The 12,520-nt window shown below is 38.0% G+C and overlaps 1 protein-coding gene across 6 annotated transcripts in view; it reads left to right on the plus strand.

Annotated features, from left to right (window-relative positions):
- Nucleotides 1-12,520, plus strand: part of sdk2a (sidekick cell adhesion molecule 2a) — a 115,577-nt gene that overhangs the window by 66,612 nt on the left and 36,445 nt on the right. For all 6 annotated transcript variants that reach the window (XM_026214973.1, XM_026214982.1, XM_026214991.1 and 3 more), the window contains exons 4-9: nt 2,228-2,375; nt 3,501-3,634; nt 6,119-6,230; nt 6,353-6,543; nt 10,462-10,545; nt 10,627-10,821. In XM_026214973.1, coding sequence (XP_026070758.1) covers nt 2,228-2,375; nt 3,501-3,634; nt 6,119-6,230; nt 6,353-6,543; nt 10,462-10,545; nt 10,627-10,821 — 864 coding nt within the window. The remainder of the gene's footprint in view (nt 1-2,227; nt 2,376-3,500; nt 3,635-6,118; nt 6,231-6,352; nt 6,544-10,461; nt 10,546-10,626; nt 10,822-12,520) is intronic.

Genomic DNA, 12,520 nt, shown 5'->3' on the forward strand with positions numbered 1-12,520 from the left:
ATTGAATACCTAGGTTTATGGATTCTGAAACATTTTGACTGGCAGTTTTGTTGCTTTGTTAATTTAGCACAGACAAATGAGCATATAGAAAAGCTGATGCGAGAAACTTTTTGTGTCAAACCAAGTCCCCAACTTCTCTTTCTGGCAAGTTAGCATTAAAAGGATGTTTGTTTTTCACACTTAGTGTGAAAAAGTGAAACATCGGACGCGATGACGTGCTGGAATATAACAATAGATTTCTATAGATGCTTTCACATGGAACGAAAATGTTTTTTTTTTTGTTTTTTTAACCACTCAACTCCACTCAATTAATCTTTTCAGTTTTGCAAAGCTAAAACTTGGGCCATCCAATAAGATTTGAGCTAAAACCATGTGACCGGAGCAGCTCCTGTTGCACAAAAAGGCAAGAGTGGTGTTAACCAGTGTAAACAAACAGAAGAGAAGAGTAAAAGAAAGTGGACGCTGAGTTCTTGTTATCGTTGGTATTTGAGAACAGATTTATTCTCACATGTTCTTTATACAGAATTACATTTCTATTAATTGTCCACTGAATTATGTGATCTGTAGAGCACCATCTGTTTTCTTCCATATGCGTGAGTGTTATGAGTCAGAGAGCATATACTCTTTTTCTACACATAACACATGAAGGCAAATAGACATATGATTATGGTGATATATTTTCTGTATGTGTTTTGTATGCAGCTCATGGTATTTTTGTAGCAATAAAGGATGTTTCTGACAAGTACTAGCAGTCGAGCGTTGTTAAAAATAGAAAAGAGTGCATGTTATTAATATTAATTAATGCTTATAATAAACTATGGATCACAATTATTACAAGTTAATACAAGCACTCGATGATATTTTAAAGTTGTAAGCAAATTCATTAATAATTGCATACATTTTCATGTGTAGCTTGATGCAAATTGTAATTCTAATTATATTTTATGATGTAGCCTATTCTAGTAAGCATTATAGATAATTTGTTTCTTTTGTAGAACTATCAGGAACTGTTTCTGTTTTGTGTGTATGTTTTGCTCCCCATGTGCCTTCCATGCCCATATTTGGTCCTTCCTGTTTCTGTCCCCATTGTGTTCATTTGAATCCAGGTGTTCCCCATTTATTTCCATTGATCCCAGGTGTGACTCGTCATCCCCTCGTCTTGTTATGTGTTTAAATAGTGTTCCCTGTCTTTACTTCAGCATCTGGTATTGTTCATGATTACATGCACTACGTGAGGTTTCCTTGTTATAATTAAATGTCTCTGGATTTACACACTTCTCGTCTTCCTTCATTCCTTGTACACACTCCATTCAGTAGTGCACCCTCGACAACCTTGTTTATCTTAATGTTTACTATTGAGCAATTGTATTCTATTCATTTATGAGATACATATTGGGAGAAAATTGCTTTGTTGGTTGGTGCTGCCTAGCATGCAGGTGAACAATTTTTTTGTTTCCGGTTCATTGGTTCTTTTATGCCGAAGAAAAGTACTGATTAATTTTTTTTTGTGTGTGTGTTTAATGACCTCATTGCGATGATGTAATGATATCAAGTCTATCATTCCAAAAAAAAAAAAGTCTTATCATTCCGGGCCAGGATGAAAATACACATTCAAATTAAAGTTATTTTACATAATCGTAATCTGGAAAGTTTATAATTAAGTTTTGCAAATAAGCACCCAAATACAGTAACAGGCAGTAATGTGCATATGAGGATATATATATTATTATTATTTTTTTTATCAGTCATCAGTGCAGAAACCATAATCCACGTACTATACACAATCCATTGTGATTTATTTGTTATTAAATACTTACGGTTTACCTGCGCTCATAACATTAGCACAGAGTCAGTTGTCCAAAAGAACCAGTACGGTTCAGACGTGCTGTGTCAGTCATAGTAGGCAATCTGTTTGGTAGCTTCATGCTGAATGACGCATCATGACGCATGCACAGTATCATCAGCTCATTGGTTCTCAAATTGGACCGGTCTAAAAAAAAAACGGTTTTTGGTTCAGTGTACTGGTGATCCAAAAAAAAAAAAAAAAAAAACAAACGATGCAAATGGTTCAAAATGCAAAAACACAGAAAATGAAGCCTTAAGTGTTAGTTGCCAAAAGAGTCGTATCACAAGATTGGAACCTTGTGTTTTCTGTCCCAATGAGTCACATGTCCCTGTTCTTGTTTTGTCCTGATTTGTGCTCGTTCTCTCTCTTTCTGTTTCTTAGACATGGAAGGCTTTGTGCAGGGAGAACGGTCTCAGGTGGTGTCGCAAGGAGAGGCGGCATTGATCTTCCCCCCACAAATCCACAGCTTTCCTCGGCCCGGGATCACATGGTTCAGAGACGGGCGCAAGATCCCCCCCAGCAGCCGCATGTAATCTTCTCTACATTTGTGGATCAGAGTATTAATGGCCCTCATTCTCACAGATAGGCTATTTTACCATACAGAAACAGAGTACAGTGCTATTGTATAATTACTCTGGAACTTCCAGAAAAACTCGATGAGTATTTACTGCAGAAACTCACACTGGTAAAGTCTGTTATAATAAGAACCCCTGTTGACTTTAGACTAAATGTGATTGAAGGCTAGAGAGGTAGCCGGCAACATGGGAGCCAATTATTCAAAGTGGACAAAAGGCCTTTATTGATGACCTTGGATGACTGACAGACTTTGCGCCTGAGTGCGCACTGCCTAGTGTGTGTGTGTATGTGTTAGCCTAGCAGTCCATGTTAGAAAGGTCTTTGTAATCACCTGAAATCAATTAACCTCAGCCGCCAGCAGAAGGCTCGACGAAAACAGCCAGCATGTTTGACGATCTATAATTCATCCTGATCGTCCAGCATGTCACATCTGACGTGAGGGCTTTAGACACTGAGGAGTGTGTTCCCCCATCCCAAAGCACAGACTGGAGAACATTCAGACACTGTTTTACAGCTGGAGTATATGAGGAATCCCAATGAGGCGCTGAGCGTCGAGGCAGGGGTTATATAAACATCTGAGGTTCCAGCGGCGCTGCTTTGAGTTTTATTCTGTCTGGCTCTCTCTATGTCTGTCGAGCAGCAGTTATGGTCCTGTATGATGGTGAGAGGGCCTGACAGCATACGATTTGTTTGCCGCTTGCTTGTTGCTCCTTCAGTGCATTGATATTCCGCTGCGTGTTTAGTTTGGGCTCTGTGAGAGCCTTCACTCTAATTGTGCTGGAGTCGGTTTAATCTGGGCTGATCGGGCCTGTGCTGACAGATACACAGGCTCTAATCTCGCTGCACTCCAAGTGTCGACTCTCATTTAACCACACGCACTCACGCATGGCCTGCATTTTAGCTCCAGCAATCTTAAAACACTTATCCACTCGAGTCTTCAATGCAAATAACATTACCATCACAGCCTATTGGACATAAACAGTTTTCCTCAGCGCTGCTGTGTGTTTGAGTTGTTTACTAAGGTTGCAAGTTGTGTTTTTCTAGTTCTGTGACTAATGTTTTCTCGCTTACGTCTTAGAGCCCTCTCTTTGGACAACACCCTTGTCATCCTGTCCGCCGTGGCCCCTGATGCGGGCCGGTACTACGCCCAGGCTGTCAACGACAAGAACGGAGAGAACAAGACCAGTCACCCCATCATCCTGAATGTAGAAAGTGAGTTCTGAATACAGAATCAACACACTTCAAAAGATTGTCTGTAACCGTCTCGGGCAAGGATTCTCAAACTCATTTGTCAGCCAGACTCCTTACCTAGAATGTTTACTTACCCCTTTAAATTTGAAGATGAAGTCAAAAACTTATCAGCATGTTGGGACCTTCACGGTTCTCATGTCAGTTATGGTCACATTATATAGAGTACAGGTCTATATTATATACAATTTTGATTGTTTTTTATTTTAAAACTTTAAACATTAATTGTTTATTAGCTTTTCATTTAGCTTTTTTCATCACCCACCCCAGTTTAGGATACCCTGTCCTAGGGGGTCTGTGGCAGCACTGCAGGTGGTCCATCAATTATGGTTTGATCCCAAACATAATATTTAAATATATGTTAAACAAAAATACAATATTCAAATAGACTTCTACAATATTCAAGTACATTAAATGATTCATCGTCCCTATAAAATCAGATTTTTCACCAAGGCTCATCAAAAAAAGCAGTAGGCTAATATTGTGAAATATTTGTATAATGTCTGTTTTCTATTTTAATCCCTGTTTCATCCCTCTATTTATCGAGCCACTTGTTTTTTTTTGTTTGTTTTTTTTACTTTGAAAATAGTTGATCTGTGGTTCATAAATACCTTTATTTATTAGTCGTTTTCCTATTTTATTAATATGAATAGTGGAAAGTGAACCTGAAATGATAAAGAATAGTGTTGTAGCAGTGCAAGCTGGACTTATTTGCTATATAAGCACCTCTTCTCAATGTGTTGAAACATTTCCACTAACTTCTTGGCAATCTTATTTATTTGCATATTGATTTCTCCACACTATCCAACAGGTGAATTGGCACGTTCAAATTAAACAACTCCATCGCCCCCTAGTGATGATAGTATGATACCTAATGTAGCACACACATTCGGACAGACACCAGTTTTTCAAGAATCAATATTCCGCAACTCACTGCGCGGTAGATTGCGAGTATGTGGCGTGTGGTGAAGCTTCGTGGAGCTTTGTATGATAGCTGTGGTCCTGCGGTGCAACAGTGACAGGGTGATTAATCACCCTCATAAAAACAGTCCCTCTCTTTAATAGACCCTACAAAAACAGATTTATGAAAAAGAGAGGCAGACCATCAAGTCCCTCTGTGAGACCATAGCCTACTCTAACTCTTATCCAGGGGTCCACGTATGGACAAGGAAGGAGATAAAGAGTAATGAGATTAAGACAGAAGAAAAGAGAGATCACTGATTGAGGGCAGAGAATCAATGGACAGCTGTAGGTTTCCAAATGATTGCATGGCATATAATCATGTCGACAGTGTCTCTCAACCAGGCACTGTTCTGCAGTGTGGCACATTAGCAAAGATATTACAGTGCACTTACAGGAGGAGAGGGTGCAGACAATTACATATATAATCTAAGCACATAATAGAAAGGGCTGTGAGAAAGAGATGAACAAGTGCTCTGAGCTTCAAGATTATCTTTATGTCTGCCTTTTCTTCACTGCCTCAAACTTTAGTCTGGCTCTTTCTCTCTCTCTTTCTCTCAGAAGGAGATTTTATTGCTCCGAGATTGCTCTTTCAAATGGCTTCTCTGGTTCTAGGTTTCAGAGACTCTCAAATGGCTCCAGTGGGGTCATGGAGCGCCCATCTGCTTGGCGACCACTGAGAAGATCACAAAATGTCTAGATACTGTAAAAGTATAGAGCTGTAGAATTCATGTTAATAGTGAAGCTCACATGATTTTGAGGAATTTGGTCATGAGATCCTATACTGAAAACTCTTGCTTTGTTCATTTTTTTGTGGTATTGTTCAGTCACAATGCCGTTTTACTCTATCAAAAGTTAAGAAGTTGGATTTTTTTTTTTTTTTTTTTTGTAAGAAGGCTTTTACAGTATGTTCACCAAGGCTGCATTTTATTTGATTAAAAATACAATAAGAACGTCAAAATGTGACATTTTATTACTATTTAAAATAACAGTTTCTTTTTTATTCTATTTTAATATGTCATTTATTCCTGTGATGCAAAGCTGAATTTTAAGCATCATTACTCTTCACTCAATGTCACATGGCCCTTTAGAAACCATTCTAGTACGCTGAATTGGTAAATGAAATCTTCTCTAATTAATAGAAAGTTCAAAAGAACAGAATTTATTTGAACTGGAAATCTTTTTTTTTTTTTAGCATTATAAACGTCTTTACTGTCACTTTCGATTGATCTAATGCATCCTTGCTGAATAAAAGTTTTAGTTTGTTAAAAAAAGAAACTTACTGGCTCTAAACAGTAGACCACTGTATACAAACAGCTATTTCTATTCATTTCTATTAAATATTCAGTATTTGAGTAGTCCAGGAATGCAATTTACAGTTTGAGTCGCATCTTGTGCCACTACAGATAGCAAGCCAAACCAATTTAGGAGAAACTATTGAGATATCATTTGTAATTTTCTTGCCTATGTGCTTCTGCTTCTGTTTAGACATTGGCGGCCCAGCAGACCCCATCGCCCCTTCAATTATAATCCCACCGAAGAACACCAGTGTGGTGGTGGGCACGTTTGAAGTCACACTGGAGTGTGTGGCCAATGCCAGGTGTGTGTGTGTGTGTGTGTACACAAGCACTCAAAATGACCTCTATCAAACTATTAAAACTAAATTCTGTTTATTTGTCCCCACTTGTATTTATCCACATTTGTCTCTCTCTCTACCTCCAGGCCTCTCATTAAGCTCAGCATTACATGGAGGAAAAATGGAGTGCTGGTAAACCGAGGCCTCCGGGACTTTGGCCGCCGTCTGACCATCAGCGGGCCCTTAGTCAGTGACAGTGGCTACTATGAATGTGAAGCGTCCCTCCGGAGCAGCAGCGCCCCCTCTGTCAGCGCCGGAGCATATCTGCACGTCCTGGGTAACATTACGTACCTTCTTCTCGTCAAAATTGTTTAATATGTGCCTTGCACAGAAAGTATTCATCACTGTGCATCATTTTTTCCCTTTTAATCTTCAAAAATGTCAACACAAAGGCATGCAAAAAAAGAAATAATTCAAGAACCTTAATTTCTCCCAGATGAAAGACTCATTTATGAAAGTATTCATCTCTTAGTGAATACTAGCCCTCTTGCAGCAGTTACAGCCTTGAGTATGTTTCTTTGAGCCTTTTACTTTCATTTCCACCCATGCAAATACTTTCCAATTCTACCAAATTAATGGTGGGGGATTATACCAGATTTCAAAGATTTTGCTGGGTCATTGCAAAATATTAACCTTCTTTATTAAATCCTTTACTGCTGTGTGCTTTTACTCGTTGTTCTGACATGCCTTTGAGAGAAACCCCAAATATCTATGGAGCCAGAAGAATCTCAATAAAGATAAATGCACACACTACAGTCACATATGCACACATAGGATTCATACATGCACACACATAATTCATAAATACACACACAGGATACACAAATGCACACAAAATTCACAAATGCACACACAAAATTTAAAAAGCACAGAAGATTCACAAATGCATACAAAATTCATAAATGCACACAAAAATCAGAAATACACACACAATTCAGAAATGCAAACAACATTTACAAATGCACTCAAGATTCACAAATGCACAGGACAAGATTCAGAAATGTATTTCTGATGCACACACACATATATCTTGATTTACAAACTGCTTGCGGTCTGTGAACTTCACTGCATTTGTGTGTGAATTTTGAGACTCCCCTGACTTGGCTCGACACACAAATGCCTTTTTTTAAACAGGGAATGATCTGCAACCAATCAGATATCTCCCTTGTTTTAGCCAATCACAAGAATGCACCCCACGTGGGGGATTGTTTACTTATAAGCCAATCAGCGAACGACTCACTTTCCTCACGCAGCGAACGACTCACTTTCCTCAGCGAACGACTCACTTACCTCACACAGCCGGCGACCCACTTTGCGCAGCGAACGACTCACTTTCCTCACGAGTCACGCAGCGAACGTCTCACTTTCCTCACCCAGCGAGCGACTCACTTTTCTCACGAGTCACGCAGCGAACAACTCACTTTCCTCACCCAGCGAGCGACTCACTTTCCTCACGAGTCACGCAGCGAACGACTCACTTTCCTCACCCAGCGAGCGACTCACTTTCCTCAGCGAACGATTCACTTTCCTCACGAGTCACGCAGCAAACGACTCACTTTCCTCACCCAGCGAGCGACTCACTTTCCTCAGCGAACGATTCACTTTCCTCACGAGTCACGCAGCAAACGACTCACTTTCCTCACCCAGCGAGCGACTCACTTTCCTCAGCGAACGATTCACTTTCCTCACGAGTCACGCAGCGAACGACTCACTTTCCCTCACCCAGCGAGCAAACTCACTTTCCTCAGCGAACGATTCACTTTCCTCAAGCAGCGAAGTTGAGCGAACTATTCACTTTCCTCACGCAGCGATCAACTCACTTTCCTAAGCGAACGACAGCCGGAGACCCACTTTTCGCAGCCAGAGAGCCACTTTCCTCTCGGACCTCTGACTCTCTCTTCATGTAGGGACTGAATATTATAATTAAAGTGACTTCTATATATATAATTGCCTATTGCAAATTTATGAATCCATGGTTAACTTTTTTTCTGCAGTCACTGGGCTATATGTATTGAGACATTTTTAAATTTATATTTAGTAAAAAATAATAAAAAATAAACCTGAATTGTAATCTAAACATCTGTATTTTCATACAATTTAATACAATTGCTGTGTGAACACGTTCATGTGATTGGCTTATAAGTAAACAATCCCCCACGTGGGGTGCATTCTTGTGATTGGCTAAAAGAAGGGAGATATCTGATTGGTTGCTGATCATTCCCTGTTTAAAAAAAAGCATTTGTGTGTGGAGCCAAGTCAGGGGAGTCTCAAAATTCACACACAAATGCAGTGAAGTTCACAGACCGCAAGCAGTTTGTGAATCAAGATATATGTGTGTGTGCATCAGAAATACATTTCTGAATCTTGTCCTGTGCATTTGTGAATCTTGAGTGCATTTGTAAATGTTGTTTGCATTTCTGAATTGTGTGTGTATTTCTGATTTTTGTGTGCATTTCTGAATTTTGTATGCATTTGTGAATCTTCTGTGCTTTTTAAATTTTGTGTGTGCATTTGTGAATTTTGTGTGCATTTGTGCATCTTGTGTGTGTATTTATGAATCATGTGTGTGCATCTATGAATCCTGTGTGTGCATATGTGAATGTAGTGTGTGCATTTATCTTTATTGAGACTCTTCTGGCTCCATAAATATCTGGTGTACTTGAATGAGGTTCTCTCAAGGATGTGCCTGTATCCATGTTGCATTGGATGCCAACAGCTGAAAGAAGACCGTTAATATGAGTATTATGAGATAAGGATGGTATTACTTGGGTGTTGGACCAAAGACAGTGCTTTCCTTTCATGCTCACATAGCTCAAGTTTATGCACAAGGTGTTCCTCGTAAAAGGTTCTCTCACATTTTCTCCACTGGATTTTAGCAAACTCTGGGTGAATCTGGGCATCGCTCTCAAACAGAAATGGCCTTTTTCTAGGAAACTGATTCTGGAAAGAGCTGGAGATTATTGGTGCCTGAACAGGTTAAGATCCTTGCAGTGCTGCTGTTTTTTTTTTTTTTTTTGGATACTACTCTACATTTGTTCTCTGACAGATATCCTTGTACATTTGCTCAGTTTGTTGAGATAGCTTAATCTTAGGGCTGCCTGTTTATTCTCTTTTGTTATGATGGGCTTCATGATGCCTACAGAAGATTCTAAGCTTGCCAGTCATTTTACAAAGTTGTCTAGGTATTTTCCACACAGTAACTTCATCTTGAACAGCTCCTGGGTCTTAAGATGAGCTGGGCTGATCTTTATTGCTATTTATTGCAGTTTATGAGAAAAGTTTTTGTTTAATATCCATTCTAAAGTACCTAAAGTACCATTCACCACCATTCAGCTTGGTTTGGGGTTGGTAAGATCTGTCTCTTATGTCTCATATGCTCACCAAGGTTGAATTTATTTGATCCAAAATATACTAAAAACTTAAATATTGTGAAAGGTTATTACTATTTAAAATAATTGCTTTCTATTGAAATAAATTTTTAAAATAAATGCATTCCCATGATGCAAAGCCGAATTTTCAGCATCATTACTCCAGCTTTCAGTGTTTCTTCAGAAATCATTCTAATATGCTGATTTGCTGCTCGACAAACATTTCTTCTTATTATCAATGTTAAAAACAGTTGTGCTGCTTAATATTTTTGTAAATCCTTGATACTTTTTATAGCGTTTGTTTGAAATATATATTTCTTGTAATATTATAAATATCTTTACTGAGACATTTGGGATAAATTGAATGCATACTTTCTGAATGAAACTTAATAGAACAAGCAAACCAATAAATGTCATAAATGCGTAATGCTGCTCTGATATTTCATCCCCAAAATTCATGTAAAGCTTAATTATTAAATGTACAAAAGTGCACAAATGCCACTTCAGTTTGAATGGGCATGACACTTTTGCACATTATTAATGCATTTAGTGTGATCTGTCATATCAGATAATTAAACACTCCACTGTACATACAGTACATTGTTATAAAAAGAAGTGAATGTTATAATGATTTTTTTTGACCGCCATGTTAAAATAGAAAAAGCCCTGGATGATTTATGTTATTCTGCAATAATAATGAAGTGCAATAGAGAAGGTGAATACTTTCTGAAGGCCCTGTGCATTCTCAATATCTCAGTGATATTGAGTGATTTAGTTCAGTCCGGTCAAGGTTACTCTCACGACTGACTCCACTGAACTCTGTGCAGAACATCCGCAGTTTGTGAAGGAGCCTGACAGACACATTACTGCTGAGATGGAGAAGGTGGTAGACATCCCATGCCAAGCTCGCGGTGAGTGTGTGCACCTCTGCCGTGTGTGTGTGTGTGTGTGTGGATGTGTTAGATAACACTCCTCTTGGTATGCCCCTGCAGGTGTTCCTCAGCCAGATATAGTGTGGTATAAGGATGCTGTACCCATAAGCCCCGTGAAAACACCTCGCTACAGAGTCCTGGTGGGCGGCAGTCTGCAGATAAATGGGCTGCTCCCGGACGACACCGGAATGTTCCAATGCTTCGCTCGCAACTTAGCGGGAGAGATCCAGACGAACACGTACCTTGCTGTCACCAGTACGTCAAAGCACCATCTGGGCCTGTCAATAACTCTCTTCATTTATTACACTTCTCCCCTACATTCATCTTCTTCCTTATCTCCTGTCAGATGTGTCATTTTATAAAGCCTGTGACTTATCAGCTGCTTTTGCTTTAAGAAAGAAGGAAAGTTTAAGAGTGATTGTTCCAAGTTTAAGAGTGAGAGATAGTAAGAATAATGGTTGGTTTGTCTGAACTGGACAGGTCTTTATTATGTACACCAGTTATTTGATGCGTAGAAGACAACTTGAAAAATACATCTTTGATGTTAGGAAGAAATGGTTCTTATATTTTTACATTTAGATGATCAGAAATTTGTGTGTGTGTTAGAGTGTGTGCATTGCAATTTTCCTCTAGATGTGAGATAAGTTTGACAAAATCTGATAATGATATTTATGAATTTATTTATGAAGTAATAGACAAATATTTCTTATTCCATGAATATAAAACAAATATAAGTGTATGATGTGCCCCCTGTTAGATAGCCAAGTGTGTATGTGTGTGTGTTTCAGTTTTAACCTATATTTGTGAGACCAAATGCCCCTGTAGCTATATAGATAGATAGATAGATAGATAGATAGATAGATAGATAGATAGATAGATAGATAGATAGATAGATAGATAGATAGATAGATAGATAGATAGAAAACGTTGTTCAAACTTTTGTAATCGCTTAGATTTTTAATTATTTTAAAATATTTAATCTTTTATTTTGAAAGAAGCCTTTTATGCTCATCAAGGCTGCATATTTGATCAGAAATACAGAAAATAACTAATATTTTGAAATATTATTATAATTTAAAATAAATATTTACTATGTGAATATTTTTTTAAAATGTAATTAATTCCTTTGATGCAATGCTGAATTTTGAGTTGCATCATTACTCCAGTCTTATTATCATTTCTTATTATCAGTGTTGAAACAGTTCTGCTTATGAATATTTCTGTGGAAACCGTGATACATTTTCTTTTCCCCCAGAAATCTTTGATGAATAGAGAGTTCAAAAGAACAGCATTTATTTCAAATTGAAATCTTTTGTAACATTATAGATGTCTTTACTGTCACTATTGATACATTTAATAATACATCCTTACTGAATACAAGTATTAATCTCTTTCAAAAAACAAACATAAAAGATGTTCCTCTCTCCAGACGTTTGGGCAGTAGTGTATATTGCTGGAAAACAAACAAATATAAATTCCAAGAAAAACACAGACACATAAATCCATCCGTGTTTACAGCTTTTAATAAACCAAGCAAATCTGCCGCTGCGTATCAGTGGCTGTTTCTCAGAAATGGGGCATATTTGTTTGCTTTATATTTTGTTATTATACTGGAATACAGTGACATGAGGAGAGAAAACCACAGCAACCCTGACTAGAGGGAAGCCTAATGCTTAATGTAATGTACTTTTAAAGATTTTTTTTCATTATACTTTTTAAATAGAGACAAGTAGATCATTCCGTACCAATTTAATATCTGTCTACAAGGATAATAAATCGAGTCTTCGCCATCATTAATGGACCATTCAACAGTTCCCTCAATGAAAATGGCTTAATAAACATACTAAATGTGTTCAGAAAAAGAGAAAAAAGCAAGAGTTTTTGTGAGATTTAGGGATAGAAGTGGGTTTGGAAAATGTAATTAGCTCAATATGACAAGATAGAAGTCAATGGA

Source organism: Carassius auratus, chromosome 3 (genome assembly GCF_003368295.1).
Source record: "Carassius auratus strain Wakin chromosome 3, ASM336829v1, whole genome shotgun sequence".
Lineage (NCBI taxonomy): Eukaryota > Metazoa > Chordata > Actinopteri > Cypriniformes > Cyprinidae > Carassius > Carassius auratus.